Source organism: Antedon mediterranea, chromosome 3 (assembly GCF_964355755.1).
Source record: "Antedon mediterranea chromosome 3, ecAntMedi1.1, whole genome shotgun sequence".
NCBI lineage: Eukaryota > Metazoa > Echinodermata > Crinoidea > Comatulida > Antedonidae > Antedon > Antedon mediterranea.
Window position 1 is genome coordinate 18,622,454 of NC_092672.1, and position 24,924 is coordinate 18,647,377.

Genomic DNA, 24,924 nt, shown 5'->3' on the forward strand with positions numbered 1-24,924 from the left:
TAATGTATACATTAAAAAATAAAATTTAACAAACAATACACTTTTTTTTTTAAATCGGCTTTCGTTTTGTTTCCCAAGGTGAGACTCGATCTTGGTACCTCGAGTGCTACTGACCACTGAGCCATAGATACATTCCTCCGTGTATGCAGTAACCATTCTGGTGCTGATAGATTATTACATACCGCAATGAATTATAATGTTTTACTATGATGACATCTTTAAAAATGTAAAAAAAAAAGGATGCGCTGTCATACTATATACTTTTAACTTTAATATATGAACATTTTAAGGAAGAAAGTTAATGTTAAGTTTGTTATTTCGGCCTAAGATTGTCAAAATTAATTTTTTATAAATTTAATATGCAATTAATGATGACTTTATAATCAACTTTTTTTTCTCTTAATTTCATAATAAATCATACATATTGTACATACACTTTAAGAAAATGAAATGCAGAATAGGGTTTCCCGAGCATTTCGACGATCTATATTTATTTTAAAATTTAGCATATTTTTACCATTTTGTTAACTTACCCTTACACATGCGTAGCCTGTCACTTACCCTTACACATGCGTAGCCTGTCACTTACCCTTACACATGCGTAGCCTGTCACTTTTATAGTGCTCGTATAATTTTGAGTTGAAAATTGAATCAAATGTGATGATATTAAAGAAAGGTTGTAAAACAGAAATCGGGCAAGAAGAGTGTGCATCAACATATAATGCGCGGTGCGCATGCAAAAATCTGTGCACTCATGGCATTTTTGTTTGCAAATTGCCTGAAACATACTCTAATTTCATCAAAAATAAATTTTGACAGTTTAAAAAATTGTAAGCGCGCGTACGCATGCGTTATACACGCTACACACTGCCATATGATGAAATATGACCTGAAATTTATGAGTACCAAATTTGGTTTAATTATATGATTCATGCTTGTGAAGATATGTTTACAAACGTGATTTCGTTAAATTGCACGCAGACCGCGTAATTTTTTATTGCGTACCGTGAAAATATAACCACATCGATTACAGGCCATAAGAAATATACTCAGAAAAATTAACTTAGCTAGATGAAACTGATATCAAGATAATTGACGGAAAAAATAGTGCTAAGGAAAGAATAAATAAATTAAGATTCTGACAAAATCAATATATGATAATGCATATAGCCTAAAAACTATATTAATTTAAATTGTCATTTCCAAACAAAAGCAATATAAAAACACACCACAATTATCATTTTAACATTTTGGCGTTCACATTTTGAATGGTAAATCTTGCTTTCTACAACAGAAATTCATGAAAAACGAAATCAAGAAGAAGCAAAGAAAAAACTGATCAAGGAGACCAAACGTAAAGTAGACTGTGATGAACTGAATATTGACCAGTGGTTAGCAAAACGAACAAAAGTGAAAGGAGAGAATGAACAAACCTCTGTAACAGAAAAAAATGAAGAAACTGAGACTGCTATTGTTAACAAAATTAAAGAAAAACTGAAAGCCAATTGGTCACTTCCTCCCTCATTACAAGCAGTGATATCACTACCACCATCTGTGATACCACCAACATTGGAGGATGTTTTGAGCTCTGGAGAAGTACAGTGGGGATGAGATTTGCAAGCAAATGTTTTGTGGTAAATGTAGTACCATATTTATTTTAATAAAGGCCTCCCTCCCTGCTTCTTCATATCTAGGGTGTATTTATTTGATTATACATGATACCATATTACACTAAAAAATTTGAATAAACACCTTTTTAGAAAAAAGTAAAATACTAATTGAATTTCTATTAAAGCTCGACCACTAAAGTATACTTGCCAATAAATCATCTTTTTCTGTAACATGGGGACAGCTTTGCTATTATTTACCAGACTTTGCAGACAGGTGGTAATTTCCAATTTCTGGTTTCTGCCTTAAATGTCGCTCTGATTTTCCTCTTTGATACAAATATTTAAATCTAATACTAAATATAATAATACGTATTGTTATATTTACAATACAGGTTTATTTATAAGAATTTAAAAAAATTAATGAATGAAAATCGACCAAAAAAATGTGTAAATAAAGTCTGAGTCGGAGCAGATGATAAAGGCCTTAAGCTTAGATATTTAGAAATTGCTGATTTAACATGTTTAGGGAGTTGGTTCCAAAGAAATGGAGCAGCAAAAATAATGACTGGTTACCCCAAAGACTTTGAAGTCGGTGGTATGGTGAATATACATCTATTTGTGATGATTGCAGATCGCAAACAAATTGATATACGGATTATGGAATGAAGTATTTTAAAAACAATCCTCTTAGGAATTTGGAGCCAACATCTTTTAAAATGGGTTTTATGTGTTTTGGGTCTTGTGAAAATGACCATCCTCAAAGCTGGATCGCTTGATTTGGTTCTTCGGTAGACTGGAAAGAGGAGAGAATTAGTTGTTTTGTAGCACATTCTTCAGGTACATCCTGATAAGAGAGAAATAAAAGATGATTTAGAAACGTGATGAACATGGTAACAAGAAATATGTGTGCATATGTAGAGTGCGTATGATTCTGGTGCCTAGATCCAAGTATGTTGAATTATGTTTTGTCATCATTTAACTTTATAAAGTTGAAGAACACGATTTCAGATGCCGTTCAATGCAAAATAAGTGTTTTCAAAGGGATCAAAGCAATATATTCGTGTGGTAATTTGCATACGTGATAAGTGATATAGGCCTACATTCTAGTGTAGGTCGATGTGTTTAAAGCAAACTTTGACTGTATCTCATCGTACATCGAAAGTCCAAATGGTACGCACGCATATACATATCTGGGAAAAAACTGATTTCCCCGACAGAAAATGGTGTACGCTTGCGGACGCATTCCCCTCCAAATAAATGGCCTGATATTTTTAAAGTATAAGTGTAATTTTTGAAGACCTATAGCTCTAGTTTTCAAAATTTTCTAAGCTCAGCCCCAATTATAGATCTGGTCATGGATACTTATACATTTCGAAGAACAATACAGTCAGTGCATTATCATTTTTTTTTATATCTCAGTCCCAGCCATTAGGACTGGTTCTGGAGACTTACCGGTATATATTTTGTTTCAAAGTATAATAAGTCCAATTTCCGGAACCTAGCAACTCTATTTTTCAAAATGTTCTTCGCTCCACCCCAACCATGTTGGGCTCATGGTCGCGATATTTCTTTTCGTACATAAGTTGGGGACCCCTCGTGAAACGTCACAAAATACACATGAATATTCATTAGCCATATCCATAAGGTGTAACGTAAGAATTAAGCTAACTACAATTCGCTAGTGCAAACGATTTCTGTCGAGCCGTCTGTGTAGTCGAGTGGATAAGATTATGGACATTACATGTCGATGTATGGGGTTCGATTCCCATGAGCAACTTCTTTTACTTTATAGTGAGAGAGAAATTATTAAGAGGGTTAGGTTTAGTTATATTTAGGAAGTAGTTCGGCTATCTTTCACACGGGGTCCCCAACTTATGTACGAAAAAAGAAATCGCGGGCTGGTCCTGTAGACCTAGAATTTCGTTTCATTTTACAATGTTTTGCAGGGATCTAGAAGCACTATTTTCCACAATTTTCTTAGCTCCACTCAACCATCCATGGCGGGCTGGTCCTGTAGACTTATTTCGTTTCTGCCCTTGGCGTCCCCTATGGCCCCAGCCGAGTGATGCTCGCTTCACTCGCAAAGATTTTTTATTTTTATTTTTTTTATTTTTTTTTTTTTTTTTTTTTTTTTTTTTATTTTTTTTCATCATCACCCTACAGTGACCAAACGTCACCATTAACAGGGCTGAAAGTCGTAAAATATAACATATAATATACAAGCAAAAATCAACAGATAACAAGACAACATTTAAATATTACTGACATTAGACAAAACCTTGTGACGGAAACAAGCAAGGGAATCAAAAAAAATATCAACAGATCCATCAATTTTACATAGTGAATGGTATAACTTAGGCAAACGATTAACAAAACCATTTTTAGTAATATTTACCCTCCCTCTTGATATAGAAAATAAAGCAGGATAACGCAATTGATATTGAGGAACAGAAATAGGAAAGTACACTTCAAAATTACCATGAAAAATTGAGTTCACAGCCTTAAAAAGAAAAATTAAATCAAATAACTTACGCCTACCCGCTAAATTAAAAAGAACGTCTTTGCTAATAGAACCAAATTTACGCACATAAAATCGACAAAACTTGTTCTGTACACTTTGTAATCTAGAAGACTGGGCAAGAGAAATAGAGTTAAAAATAACACTGCAGAATTCAAGATTCGACCTAACTAAAGATTTGTATAAAATAACTAATGCCTTTTTATCGTTGATATGTCTGCAATGTCTCCAATGAAAACCCAAAAGTCTATTGCATTTAGAGACTATAAAATCAATATGTTTACAGAAGGTTAATGAACTATCTAAAAAAACACCAAGGTCTTTGTGAACAGAGACTCTTTCAAGTATAATATTCTTAATATAAAAGTCAAAATAGATGGGTTTTTTCTTAAGAGTAAAAGACATTGATTTGCATTTAGAGGCATTGACTGACATATTCCAAGTGTCGCACCAGTGAATGAGTCTGTCAACGTCTTCTTGTAACAACAACATATCATTTAAAGTTTGTATAGACTTAAATAATTTGATATCGTCAGCAAACATAAGAACATTAGAATGACGAGGAACAAAGGAAAAATCGTTAATAAACATAATGAAAAAAAGAGGCCCCAAAATAGACCCCTGAGGCACTCCAGATAAAACTGGAAGCCATTCAGACGCGTTACCATCAAAAGTGACTCTCTGAAACCTGTCCGATAAATAACTTGTAAAAAATAAAATTAAATCGTGATTTAGACCAAATTTTTGAAGTATAAACAAGAGCAACTTATGGGAGACCCTGTCAAAGGCTTTAGCCATGTCTGTATATACAACTTCGCATTGCCCTTTTGCATTTATTGCGTCATACGCATGTGACAACAGAACAGACAAATTTGTTTCACAAGACCTTCCTGGGTAAAATCCGTGTTGATGGTCACTAATAACTGGTGATATATGTTTAAAAATTTGGTCGTGAACAATTTTTTCAAAAACTTTAGAAATAGTTGGCAACAATGAAACCGGTCTATAATTGCGTACATCAGATTTAGAACCAGCTTTAAAGATAGGGCACACGTTAGCTTGCTTCCATTTTATCGGAAAACGTTTCTCAGAAATGCATCTTTCAAATAAAATTTTACAAGGGAAAGAAAGAGGTTTGGCAGCTAAAGACAAAACAATATTACTTAGACCATCATTACCTGAAGCCTTATGAGAATCAATTTCATTAATGTGCTTTTCTATAACCTCCTGATTAAACTCAAGTTTAGATAAGCAATCGATGGGATATTCAGGAAGATTAGGAACATCCAAATCTTTGTTAACAGGACTAAAAACAGAATAAAAAAAAAATTGGTTAAGTAAGTTTGCTTTGTCTTTTACAGTGTAAGCTGACTGATTATTAAAATGTAGTTCCGAAGGAATGTTATTATTATTTTTTCTTGAGGATTTTATCCAAGACCAAAAACGTTTCGGATTACAACTTAAATTACAACATAATGAATTAACATAGGTACGATACTTAAATCTACAAAGTCGTTTAAAATTTGACCTAGCAAATCGAAAATTTTCAATATTTAACCTATTTGGATTACGTTTTTTTTCTCTAAAATATGATTCTTTAGATTTCAAAGCAGTGTAGAGCTCATTATCAAACCATGGTGGGAGTTTTCTCTTAGGTCTGAAAACAGGGACAAGATCTTTGATAGTAGCAAAAATAAAATCATAAAATAAATTAACTGCCTCATCAATGTCAACGGCAAGATCAAGTAAATTCCAAGGAATATGAGAAAGTGTTTGTATAAAATCTAATTTGTTAAGTTTTTTAAAATTATATAACAATCGATCGTCATTATTGATAAGGTGTTTGTTAAACTCTATAGGATATTTAAAATTTATTGCACAGTGATCAGAAGTGAAAATATCTTCACCGAATGAAACTTCATGGCATATAGTATTGCACAAGACAAGATCAAGAGTGTGATCGGCACATGTCGGAAAATATACAAATTGATTAAAATTATTACCCTGTAAAGTATTATCTATAAAAAATTTGCCATTGGAGTTGTCGGGAGCTTCACATTCTACAATATTGCACTTATTATAACTATTCAAACGCCATTTTATCTCAGGTAGATTAAAATCTCCTAATAACATAACGTCATGATTGAAACCCTGAAATTCATATTGCACATTGTTTATAGATTCACAGAGACGATCGATTTGAGATTTAGGTGCCGATGGTGGGCGATAATATATACCAATAATTAAACATTTTTTTCTAGACAGTTGAATTTTGACCCACATTAGTTCTTGACTTTCATCTTCAAACTTAATGAGACGACACGACCTGTATTTGTTGTTAATTAAGAGTAAAACTCCACCGCCTCTCTTGTCCTCTTGCCGGTCCCTGCGATATAGATTAAAGCCATCTAAAGACAGTTCACAATCAATTACAGTGTTATTTAACCAGGTTTCAGTTAATGCTACAACGTCTATGTATCTTGTGCACATGTGACTAAACAATTCCGATTTATATGATTCCATTTTATTTTTTACACTACGAACGTTTTGGTAGTACACCTTTAAAGAGCTACTTTTGTTGTTCGAATTAGTAGCATTCGGGCCAGGATTGACTTCTATGTCCCCTCCAAGTACAACAGACCAAATACGTAGAGTACTAACCGAATTTGAATAGTATGACACAGCCCTGCCAAGGAATTTAAACTTCGATTTCTTTCGTACTTGTAATGATGTAAGGCCAGTTATTGTTATTGCACATTTTGAATAATAAATAGGTATCGGATGAAAATCGTCGTCAATGTAAACAGCATCATTAAAATAGTAGAAAAAGTATTGCACAAAGTTGTTCATAGAACGTTTTGTAAGTTCCAATTCGACTTGGTTCCACTTAACATACTGACCTGGACAGCTGGTTATTGCACATTTTGAATAAGAAAATGGTATCGGATGAAAATCGTCGTCAAGAATAAATCGAATGTAGACTGCATCGGTAAAATAGTAGAAAAAATATTGCACAAAGTTGTTCATAGAACGCTTTGTATATTCCATTTCAACTAGGCTCCATTTAACATTTGCATACTGACCTGGACAGCTGACTACACAGACCCCTTCACACACCGGTAATGCTATTCTTTGAAATTCGCTCTGCCGGCCTAAGCTTATTGTGCTAAAATTCACGTATTTATACAAAGATTGGTGAAAATTGTTGTCACAATTGCATCCATATCCACTCCAAAACACTTCGTGATCATCATTAAAGGGATATTGTGTTGGGGTAAACGAGTAAGTAAATAAAATAAACGAGACACAACAGAGCAAAAATACGGCGGTGTTCATTGTTCAATGCTCAAAAGTTGACTGATCCTGGCGTAATAAAGAATGCTGCATTTCTTACACAGGTGGAGATCCATTCAATGCTGACGGTAATGACCTTTATAATCTTGCAAAGAAATAATGAATAAAAAAGTGACTAGAACATAATATAACATGATGACAGAAAATGTTTGGTAAAAGAACATCTTGTAGAAAGGCACACACGTCGAGAAAGTGACCTCTAAATCATTTAAAATGATTGGGTTTATTCGTTCTGTAGCTAATAGTTGTTCATCAAAAGTTCTTTTAAAATTGTATTCATCTCTTATTTTGCTATTCAATATTGCTGTAACAATTAATTCAACATCGTGCCACCCGTTTCCTTTTAAATCAGAAAAGGCAAGAAGACTCGTATGGCTCATCGTCCTTAAAATGTGTACTACTGCTGCTAAGCGGGATTATTTTACTATTTTATATGTTTGTCGTTTATTATTTTACATGTGTTCCAATAGTTCAATTATACTTGACAATATCCAACAGAGCTCTCGCCATGTTGAAAAAATGTAAATTTAGCATTCCTGCTAGATTTGTAAGGATCTGGAATTCCTTGCCTTTGGATGTCAAAGATACATTCGTCTGTAACTCTTGGACCTATTTTAAGAGAAAGCTTAGTAATCATTTTAATCAAATTCATGATTGTAGTAACTTACTCTAAAGTGATTTGATTAATTAATAGTAGGTAATTTTAAAGGCTGTATATCATAATCTTAATCCTGTATTCATATTTATATATATATACATCATTTTTTTGTTTGTTTATATTTTTATAGTGCAATTTTATATAATACAATAATTAGTTTTTAGTGCATATCTGTATGGAGCGGCACGCCCTTTGTAGTAGTAGTCTGACAGCTTTTATCTTTCCTTAGAAACACGTTTTATGTTATATTTGTATTGTCTTTACTGAAAGGAATAAAATAAATAAAAATAACTATCCAACAAAAAAAAAAACAGAATCTTGTTAATATATTAATTTTTAATATACATCTGTATCTTTGTTCTTGTTTTGTTTGTGTAATATAGACGTTTATTATTTTATTGATGAATATTATTTTGAAGTCATTATCCGTCCTCATATTTGGATAGGACATAATACTGTATTTATAGTCGTAGATGTTTCGTAAAACCATCCAAAGTATGTTGATATAATATCCGACTGGAGAATAGTGACTTAGTTGAATCTGGTTGAATTTTCTTGTAGTCTTCTGTTGTTAAGTTCATGTCTTGATTTTGGTGGTAATAATGTTTGGTGGTTTGTCTTATGACGTAGGAAAATGGCCGAGGATTACCGATCGCAGGATTGCAAAGAAATTGGTCTAAAAACACAGTTTTCGTACAAATTTGCCATTCTAATATAGACTAATGGATAAAGGGGAATTAAAAGGTGCCCCAGCTGAAACGGCGCTAGTATCAGACTTGCGGTTTAAGAGGAGATAGAGGAACACATTTTGGCTTAGTGCTATTATATTATAGATATCTTGGATTTGTCACCCTTTAAGCTTATTTAGAAAATAGCAAAATATTGTGTATAATACTTTATATCCTAAAGACACTAATCAGCTGGAATGTTGCTTTTAACGAATAAAATTACACAAAATTACGAAATTGCTCAGTACCAGATCGACAGCTTATGAATTGAACACTAGCTGGTAATTGAAGAGACTGCTCAAAGAACGGTGTGTGTTTGGGAATTTTTTTATATATTAATTTAATTTGATTAAAAATATTATTGCACAATAATTGACCAAACAATTTAAAATAGATCCGATGATTTCACTAATAATTTAGTAAAATAATAAAATAATAGTTTCTCTAATAACTATTATTATTAATTCTAAGTGTAGGCTAACTGCGGACTACAAAGTGGTGGATGAGAGTTTGGTGTGTAATGGTTATGTATCCAGCCTCTCACAGTTGAGATTGCTGGTTAAATTTTAATTTTTTTATTTCTTTTTTTTTTTGTGGACCTTGATCTTTGACCCTGACCCTTCAAAATTTAACCACAATTATCCATAATGAGTCGTATAAAAACTGTGGTCTCTAGGCAGTAAAATAGTTTCTGTTAGTTGTGACCTTGACCTATGACCTTTTCCCCTCAAATTCGAACTCGTCCGAGCTTTTGGGGCATAGATCATTGTGGCCAAATTTGGTGAGAATCTGATAAAAACTGTGGCCTCAAGGATGTTCAAAGACACACGTACACGTATAAACATACAGGGATGAAAATATACCCTCCTTGGCGGAGGTAATAATTAGTTTATTCATTAATGTTGCTTAATGTAGACCGAGGTATCAATATATTATACTCAAATTGAAATCAATCATTGTTGTAGTGTGAGACAAATAAGTGTGTTTTAAGTGCCCCTTTAAAAATGTAAGTAAGCACTGCGGAGCTTGTATGGAAGAGCATTCCATAGAGTCGGCGCGGCCCTCATGAAACACCTTTCACCATACGATTTGGTTTTAACTATAGGAACACATAAAGTAAAAGATTCCTGTGATCGTAATTATCCTATTTGGTTGATGAACCTTCAGCATATCATTGATGTAGGCCTAAGTCGGCTCCTGATTATGCAATGCCTTGAAGGTGTGTAGCCTACAAGTAACTTATACTTTATGCCCGCCTGCACCGGTAGCCAATGGAGCTCCTTCAAAATAGTAATGCTCATATTTACAGGTTTTTGTAATAATTCGCGCTCCCGTATTCTGAACTTTTTGTAATTTATTGATAGTTGTAGTTGGCAGACCATAAAGTAAGGTGTCACAATAGTCCATACGAGAGAGATCACCAGCGACTGTATTAATGATTTCATCATATGTTAGATGACGTCTAATATGAGAGATGATACGTAAGTGCATATAACACTGCCGCGAGATGGATTGCAAATGTGAATCCATAGTAAGATGTTTATCGAATATTACTCCGAGGTCGCTCACAGTCGACGTTGGTTTTAGAACTATGTTTCCGACATTCACGTCCAATTTATACTGGTCTTATTGTACCGCGACGAAAAGAGTATCACTTCCGTTTTTCCCTCATTTAATTTCAGTTTGGGTCATCCATACCTTGACATCTGAAACACATTTTCCATCGAAATTAGAGCAGATTGTATTTCTGACTTGTCATTTGGGCGAAAAGAAACGTACATTTGCGTATCATCCGCATACAACTGGTAGCCGAGCCCATGTCGCCGAACGATTTATCCAATGGGGTTGGTGTAGATCGAATAAAACTTCGGTCCAAGGACCGATCCTTGCGGCACTCCATATATTAAGAAGAAGTGGATTCGAATGCGCATTATTAATGGATACTGACTGATAACGATCCTTCAGATAAGATGCAATCCATGCTAGAAAATGTCCACGTACTCTGAAATGATGATAAAGCCGTTGAAGTAGTGTCTAATGGTCGATCGTATCAAAGGCGGCCGAAAGGTCGAGTAGTATAAGCGCAGAAGCGTAACCCTTGTCTAGAGACGCGATAATGTCACTCTGGACCTTCAGAAGGACAGTCTCTGTTGAGTGAAATTTTCTGTATGCCGACTGATTGCACTCATAAACGCCATTAATTACAATATATTTATTTAGGCTTGCGTCAACAACTTTTTCAAGGATTTTCGACATGAATGGTAAGTTAGATACAGGTCTATAGTTCTTGAGAGTCTCCTGATCTAGGCTACGTTTCTTTATGAGAGGTCTAAGAAGCGCATGTTTAAAATCACGTGGAACGTAACTCATCTGTAGTGATGCATTGACGATAGCTGTTATCATAGGGAGAAGTTCCTCAAGGTATCCTTCAGGAGCCATGTCGGTAGAGGATCTAATTCACGTGACTGACTCTTTGATTTTAGGACGCACTTCGTCTAGAGAAACCGTCATATATTCCACTAAGGGTGTTGCATCAAACGTGTTCTTTGACGCATGTGCGTTTTGGTAGAGTCGGGTCATCGGTTTCACCGAATAGATGTCTTGACAACCTAAATAAACATTTTTTATCCCGATCACAGACAGCTATCTTTTTCAGAATAGTATTCGATTCTAGATTGATGTTGCGCCATTTGCAATCTAATTTCCGTCGAAGATGCTTGGCTTCGTAGAGCTGATCAGTGTACCAAGGACAATTAGGTACGTCTCTGCACAATAACCTTAGTACGTAAAGGTGCGTGTTTGTCAATTATTGATCGCAAGGAAATATCATATGTGGACAAATGTTCATCGACAGGATTTAATAACGATGTCGAAGAGCTCGAGACGAATGACTGGATATCTTCCCGAAACGCATCAACATCGATGGCACGTAACTTGCGGAAGGTAACCTTTTTATAGACCCGATTAGGTTTCGCTATAGCTGTTCTAAAATGAACAGCAAGGTGATCACAAGTCATTGTCCCACTTTCATTAGAAAGGCCTTGATCGGTTACTGAGATATTAGATACCACACAGCTTGTATCTCTGACAATAACCATATCCAATGTGTGACCATGGTTGTGTGTCGGGTCCTTCACAAGTTGTTTTAGACCATGCCAATCAAGAATATCAACAAAACGCTGAGAGTTACGATCTTCCGCGACATCTACATGAAAATTAAGATCTCCTAGAATTAGAGTGTCTTTTAGAATTGTTACATACGAGAGAAACGTAGACCATTCTTTAAAAAAATCACTGATCTTTAGGCAGTTTACAGTAGATATGGTGGCGGACGATAAACAGTGGCAACGCGCAATACAACACCATCTATATTAACATCACAGTCCATGTATTCAAATTGAGTAAATCTTCTATCATTGCTGGAACGTACAATTTTGGTTTTTATTGTTTTGGTCAATCAGGCTACCCCACCGCAGTGTCGACAGCAGGGACGCGGTATATGCTTAAAACCGTACCTGGTGGAACTAATTCTCCTATCGAGGCTTTATCAATAGACGTTCCTAGCCAAGTCTCAGTAGATAAAAATAATGTCGAGATCATTATTAGTTGATATAAAATCATTGATTGATAGTTTTTTTTTGGAATGTTCTTATTTACTTGACATTCCGCAATGACAAGGTTACGTTCATTTATATACGCCGGATAGTGTTCGTTAAAATGTGCTTTAGTTCTTTTAGTTATTCTCACGGATATCCTTCTTTACATTTTGCAACCACCTTTTATCCCGCGAACCGTAGAGACTGTTCGGCATATACCAACAGCTTTCATTGTTCTATACAGTTTACAAGGCTGAGTCTAGAGTAGCGAATTTGCATCCCGTACATATGATATAATGTCATGTTATGTTGTTGCGATGTTATTTTGAAATTTAGGCCTAAGTAGTGCAGTTTCAATTTGATTGTTGAAAGCAGACTGTTGTTTGCCGAGGTTTGTAATGATGGAGAAATTGTGAAATTCTAAAAGTTACAATGTATCACAATAAAGAGTTTTGACAAACGATAAATTTCAGGTCTGTAGTTCTTCAACACATTGGGTTTCTTGAGTAATGGTCGAGAGCACTGCTGCTTTGAATGATGAGGAGAAAATTCCAGAAACAAGTTACTGGTTTACAATTTGAGTGTCGACAACTGAGTGACCTTATGGAAATAGCAAAGCCTTTATCACGATGATGAAGTTTATCAGTTACATGAAAACCCCGAAACATCAGAAAAATGAATAGCGGAATGGCGTTCAGCGAGTGATAGTTTATTCCTTTCGTTAAACATTTTATTAAGATTTTAAATTTACTCTCTCAATCAAGAAGTGAAGCTGCAGATTGGTGGTTAACGTGCTTGCCTTTCAATCCGAAGGTCCGGGGTTCAATCCTGACCTAAGATTTTTACTCACGACTCTTTCAATTCCACTCCCTAAGCCTCAAATGAGACTTTGAGACGAGTTTATAAGCATGATAAATTAAATTATTAAATAGTAGGGGAGATAGGGGCTAAAAGTTACAAATTCAGTCTAATCTCCTCTGAATATTAAGTTTAAGACACAACCAGCACAATCTTCATCAGCCCATTCCTCACAGACACATGATCCAGATTTCTCTTGAAACTGACGCAGAATAATCTTCTTTGCAGCACAGCCAATTTCTTTCTTGTGCACTTTATCTTTTGAGCTAGGTTTATTCTTCTTCTTTGGTTCTGATGTTTCATCTAAAATTCTTTTTTACGCTTATAATTGCGTACCATCTGAATAAAATAGATAAATAATATAAACATTGTGTTTTCTCGATTGTTAGGGGTCCATATATCCAATTGACAAGAAAAACTAAATGATTAAGGCCTACAAAGCAAGAATAGGCCTATCTAGCAGTTTATTTATTTATATATGACAGTAATAGAGGCCTAGCTAGACTAAAATAGTAAAGTAGTAGTCTGTAAGAGTGTATAGGCCTATGACTATATTTATTTACAGCAATTTGTTGAGGAAATTAAATATATCAATGTAAATAGGTGATATTGATACAGTTGAGTACGTATCGGCTGGTGCCTAGATAATCGGATGTAATGTACATGATACCATAGATATTATAGTGTAAAATATTAATATTCACTATAATCCTCTATGATGATGATACACTATACTTCATAGCCACACATAAATACTGTAGGTAACCGCAGCGTTCCATTTTTTTATGTACGTCAGAATTGGATATACCGGTTTTCTGGCGGTGTCCTTTGTACGAATCGTTCGTGCCCGGCCCCAGCTCACTCTATGAGTACGATACACGCGTCAATATCATGTTACACCCAAGGACCAAAAATTCGTATTTATTTAATTCATTTGCAACTCTTAGAAACTTACAGACACGTATCGCTAGTACGCTCATACAGGGAAGAAGGTATGAGTTATTCACGAACGAGTTTACGAATATTTCAATTTACGAATAACATTTTGTACTGTGGGGCACGTATTTGGAGGATTTTAAGTGATGGGGTGAGGTATTGGGCATGTCGGGATGGGGATTTGCAGTCGGTTAGGGGGTTTCGCTGTAAAAGTGGGGGGGGGGGGGGGGGAGAGAACCAATAATACATCACTTAGAATAATAATCGCATTTTGTATTATATACTATATTGTATATATTATACTATTCGTAGTAGAATTCATCGGACTGTTATCAAGCATTATCAGTATTTACCAAGCATTTGTTATTCTTTTTACCACTTTTCATATCTATTATAAATATTACCATATTATTAAAACTAATATTAAACGTATCCTTTGAATAAGCACCTCCCTCAAATTAACTCCGCCTCCCCACCTCCGCCCTACCAAACAATAAACACTATACTTTAAAATGTTATTAATCATCTAAGACACTGTGAAACAGAGTAGGTTTATAGTTTTACGAATATCAAGCATTTCAATAATGGTAACCGACAGAAAACGTCTAAGTCAGTTCTTCTAAAACCCTTTTACCAAACCAGATACAGAAAGTAGGGAAATGGTTTTTCCTATTTATTATGAGATTATGAAAAATCGAAAAACAATGGCAAGGACTATGAAGTTTTCTTCTATCCCCGAGAGTTTAGAAAGACGTTTGGAATAAGTAAGTTGGGCAATGTTATCATGATTGATAGTTTTTAGGCTAAATTAAAGTAAAATCGTTTATAAACTCTTAAGTTTATTAACATTGCATCTCAGATTGGGGATAAATATTCTAGTAAAGGATGACAGAGAGCATAATACAAATAATTGAGATGTGAGAACGCCCGGCAACAGCACACATTTGTGTCTTAGATAAAAAGAACGCCCGGCAACAGCACACATTTGTGTCTTAGATAAAAAGAACGCCCGGCAACAGCACACATTTGTGTCTTAGATAAAAAGATATTGATTGAACGTCGGGTAATTGTAAGAAGGTGGATTTTCTCAGATTGAGTTTCATGACAATTGAGTTACTCCAAGAAACAAAGTTTTCCAGGTCAGTTTGAAAATGATGAGCTGAATGTTTAGGCATCTTCTATGTTACGTAAATTAAAGTTTTTTTGTATTAAAAACGAACACAGAAACTACATCCATATTTAGTAGCACTCAATGCTGAATGCATGTTTGAGGTTGGTTAGTTTCAGTTTTTCTTTCTTAAACAATCACATACAAGCTACAAGATGTTTTACTTCTGAACATGCATCTTTTATTCATTCTTACAAATACAGTAGTACTTACTACAGTACTCCCTAGTTGACATGCAATATAACATTCAGTATCAAAGGTCTTAAATTACTCTACATACAAAAATGTACATTAAAAAAATTATACACGTACAGTATTTAATGGATAAAGGAGATACACAACTCCCATCCATTAACCCTCTTTTAATTCAACAATAATAATAATACTGTCTTTATTAGTTTAAACATGTGACCTATACACATGTGACCTTTTTACTATCATAATTGTTAAAAACCATCAAATCAAACCGGATGATACAAAGTCATAAATCCAACTTGTATGTAATCATAAACAAAGTATAATAATAAATGTACTTAAAATAAAAAAAAAACCACCATTATATTAATTAATCTGTTTTTGTTTTTTAATTTATAACGGCACACAATTCCTTATAAATAAAAGTATAGTCAAGAATGCATTTATTGTTGTTGAAATGGTTGTCATAGTACAACAACCAAAACCTGAACTTTAGTGTGTTCTCATAGGAATCACATGGTGTACAGAAAAGGTCCAAACCTACTTTAATTTTGGTTCTTGTATATATTGATATGTTACTTATATGAAATTTCTGATTTTAAATAAAAATAACCATGTTATCCCTGACATTACACACATTGTTTTGGTGAATCCTTGTACCGCATCTCATTCAAGATGCTTTTCACTGCATTCAGTGTTCCAAACAGTAACATGTGGGTACAGCATCTTTGTTTGATTTATACATGTTATAAACCAACGCCATTAAGTGTGTAATACATTGCTTTGTTTGATTTATAATATCCTTACAATTACTTTTTAAATTTTTGTTTTACAGAAAGCAACATTGTGAAGTAATTATGTTGGACTCTTGAAAGGTGGCAAAAAGCAGCACATTTCACAACTTTCAAACAATAACAATAACGTAATGGAATGGAAGACAGTTGAAAAATGAAAATATAGAAAGACAAGATATAAAACCAATTTTAATTGATTTTGTTAACATAGGGAAACTATTAAGCAAGAGTGAAGTTTAGATCTGTCATAATTAGTTCTCTTGAACGTCATCAGAATATACTAATTGTATTCATAATGACAAAACATATTGTCTGTAGGAGTATTCTGTGACATACATTGTAGCTAATTATGGTTATAGATTACTCTTTTAAGATCAAGACTAATGGCCTACCAGTTATTTAACACTAAATATGCATAATAATGTTATTGCTTGGTTACAAAACAAATGTGGTATAGACATTCTAAGTTGGACATGGTGGAGAGAGACCAGGTAACTACTGTACAAATGTGGTATAGACATTCTAACTTGGACATGGTGGAGAGAGACCAGGTAACTACTGTACACATCATTAGTAGGCCACTATTCTTTCACCAAGCTAAACAATTGACAACTACTTCATTAATTAATAATATTCAAAGCAATTAAGATGTCTAATGTAGATGTAGTACCATACAAAAGAATGTTATCTTCACTTTGATTATACTAAAATAAATTTAAAAAATGTATTATTGAAGGGTAATTCTCAATTTCATCAACTTAGTTAAACAATTAAATTGTATTTAATGTAATAATGTATTTGATATTAAAACAAATGAAAACAACCACCAACTTAAGTTTCTTGTTTTGTTTCCTTTCAGTTTTCCAAATGTCACTGTTTATTGTTTCCTTCCCTTTTTTGTTTCATGTTCAACACAATCCTATTTAATATATTTCTTCTCTACATAAATTTATAATCAATACACTTTGATTAATATTGGATATAACAATTTGAATAACATAAAGTATTGGTATATATATCATGTATCAAATAATTATAATAAACTTGTATTTGTGATAATTTAACTTACACATTTCACATTATTTAAGTTATTCACATTTTGGATAAACAGACTAAACGTAAGATGTTATTAAAACTATAGCTATATACATTGTTTACATCTTGTCTATGGTATGTCCTACCTTCTAAAAATGAATTAACCTTATTAAAAGCATACATATAATTGATATTAAATATTGAAAATAACAAAATTATATAAATATTATATATTACAAAAACTCTGGTGGGCCATATAAATATCATTGTAGTTAGCAGGCTTATATTGTGCATACACTTTGAGTTGAATTCTGGTATGATTTTTTAATTGAAAATGACAATGATTTATAATAAATTTTGTTTTGTAATAAATCTACGCAACTGGTTGAAAGATGTTTCCAAAAATGTTTTTAAGCTCCAAACTGATTTGACATCAAAAGTATATTCCATAAATAAATGGATAAATAAGTTTAATGAGTTTAATAACAAGCATGGACATATAGAACTTATACAGTATATCCATGGTAACAGTATTGGCCAGTAGCCTTGGCCATGCATTGGGACACTCATACATTGTAGCCAATGTTCGAACAACAAAACAAGCAGGAAGATTCAGTTTGGGAGGGTAGAAGAAGGAGAGGCCAATTCAAACAAATATTCACCTGTGCATAAGGTACACTGTTGCATTAAGTATCAGACCTTTCTTTGGTTGATTTAACGTGCATTAAAATTTGAAATCTTTTAAGTATCCTCACAAGCCCTCTTTTTATATTTTATTCAGGTCATTTTTTTTTTCTTCCTTTAGAAACTAGCTAGGGTAAGACCTAGCTTGGCTATCTCAGGTCTTATTCAAACACCGTACACATGATTTTAAATGTAGAGCATGCATGTAGCAGCCTACAGTATGTCTAAGTGGTCAGCAGTCACTGTGTCTTAAAATCGAAATACATTTAGCAACAAGACTTCATCTCATTCATCTACCATCACCAAAATGAAGACTCCCTGTTCACTATCACTTGTTCTTTTATTGATACATTGTAACTAAGCTTTTTGCAGCCTTTGCAATATCATAAGCACATGCTATAACCTGTGATGTTATTGTTTCTGTTGTTGTACCTTCCATATTCATGTTTTTGCATTCCATTTGTAAACGATTAGCTGTTGACACAAGAAGCCTGACTGGTACGCGTACATTCTCATGTTTAGATTTCTAACAAAAAATAATAAACAAAACAATAGTTTTATTGAAATTAATGTACAAATTAAATGGCATAATAAACATTTTTTAAGTTGATATAATTATCATCTTTACATAAAGATGGACAATCTGCACATGGTTACATTTTAGTTACTAATTCTCAAGACAGTAGCCAGGATTTTAACAGGGATTTGTTTTTCACAAAGCGGAAAAATCATCATGTGATAGGCTAGTTAGGCTTATTTACTATACTTTCGCTGCTGATCTCTAGTTTGAAAAAGGCATGTCAGAAAAAAAGGAACTTCGTTCGGACATTACAACTCTCAACCTTGATTCCTATATGTTTATTAGCATTAGAAGCATAATGTAAATATATATTTACCTCTGGGAATAGGTCCACTGTTTCTTTGACAGCTGCATATATTTTTTCTGAACATGGTATATAACTGAAAATGAAAAGTATATAAAATGTTTATTCACTAAAAGTATTGCTAAATACTTTACTCTAGTGTATATAATAAATATAGTATTCTTGAATCATTCTTGAATTCATTAGTAATGGTTGATATAATAAAATGTTGCAAGTCAAAAAAAGCATCTTTATTAGTTTATTTACATTAATAATTATTATTATTATTATGAATCAGAATAATTTATAGATGGGCATAAATTGTATATCATATTTATATGTAAGAAGGTGTTATATGGCATTTCATAAAACTAAATTTGTTTATAAATGTCATATCATTGGTACTGTTTGATTATAAACTGACTGGCTTTTGCTCCTACAATGGCCAAATACTGAGTACTGAAATGCTTTATTTGTCCATTATCATATGATAACAATAGGAGTTCTTCCTAAAGATTGGTAAATATTACGATAAAAAACAGATAAAAATAAAATAAGATATTAATACATAGAAAACACAAACACTATTGCACAAAAATTTGGAAGTTAAAATACGATATAAAAAGGCAAAACATTAAAAAGTGTTTAAAAAGTTTCATTTATATAGTATAGTATTAAATAAAATACAGTATTTTATCGCTGGCAACATGAATTAATAAAAGAACTTTGTATTCTACCATTGCATTTGATTATAAAGTATTTGTTAAGGGAGTGATTAAGTTTTTCTTGTAATGCGATTCAAACAGAACGATATAATAATTTGGATCATAGTGGCAGTGATGCTTCTCTAACAGAAAATAAAACAATTTAGCACTTTTAATGTTAGTCACTCCACTTCCCTTTAGATACTTACTATTCTACTTGATTGTCTTTTAATGTTTAGTCACTCCACTTCCCTTTAGATACTTACTATTCTACTTGATTGTCTTTTAATGTTTAGTCACTCCACTTTCTTTAGATACTTACTATTCTACTTGATTGTCTTTTAATGTTTAGTCACTCCACTTTCCTTTAGATACTTACTATTCTACTTGATTGTCTTTTAATGTTTAGTCACTCCACTTTCCTTTAGATACTTACTATTCTACTTGATTGTCTTTTGCTGCAGATAAAAGTTCTTGAATTTTCTTGGTAATAATACCCATTTGAGCAACAACCTCATCTTTTGTTGGTCCCTTCTCTTCAAGTTGATCTGTTGTCTCCTCTGACACAGGAGACAGGTCTGTAATTTGTGAGGTAGGATGAGATAGGCCAGCTGATGTAGGTGGTGTAATAGTTACAGACGGCATATCATGACTGTGGTAGAAGAACAATGTTTAGGAAATATAAAAAGCGTTTGAAATAAAGTTTGGAGGATGTCAAACATAACTGGGTAATCTATTTCATAGGACTCAATAATAACTATATAAGGCGTCTAAAGGCTTCACATTATAACTCTGGTAATTTTGGTTCAAACATTTTGCAGATAGTTTGACCTTACTAGGTACCTGTTTGTAAACCTGGGTGGAGAGAGGCAAACAAAGTAAAGTGTCTTGCCTAATGACACAAGCAACGCATAGGACTTGAAACTGCCATCAGCAGTCCAATGTTTAAGACACTACACCACATGCTCTCACTAGGTTCCAATTTGCAGAAATATTCATTATACATACCTGGAAGGATCCTGATTGTGTGTGTTTTCATAATCACTGCCTGTTGTACTCAATGGCCTATCACTTGAACCACTATCCTAAAAATATAAAAACAACAATAGAGTTAGAAAGTCAAATTTCATCTGGTTTTACAATAGGTTGAGAATGAAACCTGTCACGTTTCAAAACGTTCTGTAAGTTCGCTTATAATTTTATGGTTTTTACAAAAAGAATTCTTTGTTTAGAGTTAGGAAGTTTGTTACAAAAGGTTTGTGTAAATCCTTCATCTTCAAGATACACACAAAATTGATTAGCTTTCACAATTCATGTCATCAATAAATTGAAAAACAAAAGTGACTATGGAACCATTAATAATCTTAGTAAGAAACAATATTTATATCCAGTGTTGAGGAGGAAGAGGATTTGAATTTTAAATTTAGGCAATGTATTTCTCATATTATGCAATACACAACAACTGACTTCAGATGGGATCCTATCCATGGATTGAAGCGTTGGTCTATTCTGCATTACTTCTTGTAGTTCTTCTGTTGATGGAGTTTTTCCTCCAACTTGTTTCCATGGTAACTTGCTTGTGTACCTTGATTCATACATTGACATAGGGCGACCAGATCCCACAGGAGCAGAACGACCTAGAGACTCGGTTCTCTGTTTTGGTTTTTCTTCTGGCTGGACAACGGATACCAGACTTTGTTGACGTAATTTTGAATTTTCTTCCATTAAATTTTGTACCTAGTGACAACATAAAAACTTAATGAATGTGTATAAACATCATTATTTCAACAGAAAACAGAATAATCACACTTTAACCCACAATAGATTGTAGGACATGGATTTCAATATACTGTACAATCACACATTAACCCACCATAGACTGTAGGACATGGATTTCAATATACTGTACAATAATCACACATTAACCCACCATAGACTGTAGGACATGGATTTCAATATACTGTACAATAATCACACATTAACCCACCATAGACTGTAGGACATGGATTTCAATATACTGTACAATAATCACACATTAACCCACCATAGACTGTAGGACATGGATTTCAATATACTGTACAATAATCACACATTAACATACCATAGGTTGTAGGACATGGATTTCAATATACTGTACAATAATCACACATTAACATACCATAGGTTGTAGGACATGGATTTCAATATACTGTACAATAATCACAAATTAACATACCATAGGTTGTAGGACATGGATTTTCAAAACACATTATTCACACATTAACAAACCATAGACTGTAGGACATGGCTTTCAATTCACACTAATCACACCATTCTGTAGAACATGGATTTCAATATATATTATTTACAAATTAACACATCATAGACTGTAATACATGACATTCAATCACACATGAACATACCATAGACTGTAGGACATGGATTTCTTGGTTCATTTTCTTATTCATTGTAAGTAACTGTGTCACTCTATTCTCTGATGCTGTTAGTTTACGTTTCACATCTAAGTATTCGTCTAAAGTGATTGGTCCATCAGAAAGGTCAGCTGAGACTAAGCTCTGCAAAATAAAGGATTCATAATTGTGTATGACTGTAATAATAACGTATTCAATTATTATGTTTCAATTTCAATTCACTTTTATTTCGGAAGTCCATATCAACAACAAAAATAATAATACAAATACATACAAGGTATTAAAAGTACAGGTACTGATAAAAAAAGATTATTATGAATTTAGGTAGTTCTTCTCCTATAGTTTTAAATCTTTAAGCATTTGAGAATCAACACAAGTGATAGTGAATTGTAACTATTATCCACGTTAGATTTAAAACTAAGATAGATTTACAAATGTACTATTCTAATAAAAGGAGGCAACATGATTCTCCACAAATATTTCATTAGTACTAAGCATTGTAACCCCTGGCATGCCTTAAAATCATTCTAAAAGCATTGTTGTAACAAACCTGAAGGGACTTCACATTAAAGTCACACCACAATGGACACACAATACATACTTCTAAGACAGTATGACTTAAACAATAAAATCTTAACACCAGTGGAGCATTTAATAAACTTCCTGCATAGAAAATTACCTCTGATGCATAATGATTGATATTGTCTTTTGATATCTCATCTCTAGTATCATTACTAATTACACAACCAAGGTGGTAGTGGATTGTAATTTACAACGTAATTTAGTTCTTTGTCACACAAGAAAAAAAGTACCATTATGTACTCTAGTTTTGGGACAAAAACACATGCAAATAAATTTATTAGAATTATTCTATAACACATCAAATGTATAGCAAAGGATTCACAAATGTTAACGTTCTTTTGGAAGGCATCGAATAAGGGTACAAGCAACACCCTATCGCCATAACAAAGGCATCTAATAAGGGTGCAAGCAACACCCTATCGCCATAACAAAGGTTGTTAAACTTATGTTATTGAGCTCACATCTAAAATTACAATCATTGAGCAAAGTATTTAATCTATCAATGTAAACATTGTATAGCAAATAAGACATACAGTAACTATGCCCTCCCTAACTCCATCCAATAACTTTGAAACCACAATACATGGAGTTATACCCATCCAACGAAAAATAATTGTTTCTGATACCAAGATTTTGAAACTCTATAAAAGCAATAAAATTTTTACCCCCATGACCAATGATTTACTCAGTTGAACGCTTTACTAGCGTCCTTAAAACCAGCAAACACTAAACTTCCATTTCTATTATAATATTCGGTCTCCTTGATGACAAAAATACACAAAAATTAATTAATAACCCATGACCCAATATTTAATTTCAAATATTTTAGAAATAAATATGGCTGTCAATGACATGACCCTTAGTGGCCCCGTGTATTTATTGTGGATGTACGCTGTATAATATTCTATTATCATCATGATTTGTGTGAACAAAAGTTGGTAATGAATAGACACTTTTCACTTGCAAACAAATAATGGTTAAAAGAAACAACACTGTTTTAGTTGTATTTCTTTTGTAGATTATCTATGGAAACATACCTGAGTATCATCTTTTGTAATTTGGTTAACCGGTTCAATAGTCTCAACTTGTGATTGGTCTAGATCTTGGTAGTCATCCTCCGCCACAACATCATAAATTGGGTCACCATCACTAATGACACTTGGGATGCCCCGCCCATCATTACTTGATTCTGAAAATGAAAAAATAAATGAAAACACTCATGAGTGAAGTACAAGTATTGATTTGATGATATTGTTGATATTTCAGGCTATAAAAAATAAACATTTTTCTTTTTTTTTTATTTGTAAAGTTATTAATAAACCAATTTTCTTGAATTTTAATAGGCATGCTCTTCTGTAAGTATATACCTATTTACACCAGAAATGTTTGAATGATAACTTTAAAATTGTAGGTGCTAACGTGCTAACAACAAACAAAGCATGTACTATACTTGGTCAAATTTCATTTTTGCCAAGTAACAAACTAGATTTTAAAAACTACTTTTTCAATGTACTGTAATTTAGTTTATCTAGTTATCTTGAAAATAGTTTGGTTAAGTTCAATTAACTAAATTTACAAGTGATAACACAAACTGAACAACTCAACAAATACAGTACAAACTGTTACTTTACAGATAATGTTACGTTATAAAAATGTAAAACCAATTCTGCAATCAATGTTCACTTAAGAATAGCTTCCCAAGAAACTTTGTGATCAATGTTCAATAGATTCACAGGGCACAAAATATAATCAATATTCATTAGTATAGATTAAACAGGGCAATATGTGCATGATGTTCATTCCTGATGGCAATAATTGAGAGTAGTATTTTGTACTTACCATCAGCAGAAGACTTTGATGAAAGCGTTCCTTTTTGTCGTCTTTTTGCTTCTTTTAAGATGTCTACAATCAATGTAGCAAATTCCCTAGCATTGAACCTGGCAAGTTTTTGTCGTCCCTGTGATGTGAATAAATAAAATCGTCTACTGTAATTAAGATCATTAGATAGCATGTGTGAAAATATATCTAAAATCAGCTATTTGTTTCAAATTATAAAGGATGATTAATTAAAAAACAAAACGTTTCCTTCAAAACAACTTGTTTATTTAAATACCTCTTCCATACTGTCATGGGTTGCATCTATTACCACACTAGATCAATTTCAAATACAATAAAACCTCTAAAAGAAGCCCATCCCAAACATAAAAGCCCCAACCCTTCTCACCTTACT

General features: G+C 33.1%; 2 protein-coding genes across 3 annotated transcripts in view; one reads left to right on the plus strand and one right to left on the minus strand.

Moving 5' to 3' along the window:
- The window catches only part of LOC140044998 (zinc finger matrin-type protein 5-like), a 32,700-nt gene extending 16,113 nt beyond the window's left edge, over positions 1-16,587 (plus strand). The window contains exons 4-5 of one of the 2 annotated variants that reach the window (XM_072089728.1): positions 1,295-1,634; positions 16,457-16,587. In XM_072089728.1, coding sequence (XP_071945829.1) covers positions 1,295-1,611 — 317 coding nt within the window. In that variant the 3' untranslated portion in view covers positions 1,612-1,634; positions 16,457-16,587. Of the gene's footprint in view, positions 1-1,294; positions 2,497-16,456 lie in introns of those variants that run through there. The other variant, XM_072089727.1, reaches the window with a different exon arrangement.
- The window catches only part of LOC140044996 (ARF GTPase-activating protein GIT2-like), a 29,252-nt gene continuing 19,918 nt past the window's right edge, over positions 15,591-24,924 (minus strand). Inside the window, exons 11-18 of the mRNA XM_072089724.1 lie at positions 24,534-24,651; positions 23,732-23,883; positions 22,104-22,256; positions 21,169-21,438; positions 20,710-20,786; positions 20,138-20,353; positions 19,031-19,094; positions 15,591-18,660 (exon numbers count right to left, since the gene is read on the minus strand). Coding sequence (XP_071945825.1) covers positions 18,475-18,660; positions 19,031-19,094; positions 20,138-20,353; positions 20,710-20,786; positions 21,169-21,438; positions 22,104-22,256; positions 23,732-23,883; positions 24,534-24,651 — 1,236 coding nt within the window. The 3' untranslated portion in view covers positions 15,591-18,474. The remainder of the gene's footprint in view (positions 18,661-19,030; positions 19,095-20,137; positions 20,354-20,709; positions 20,787-21,168; positions 21,439-22,103; positions 22,257-23,731; positions 23,884-24,533; positions 24,652-24,924) is intronic.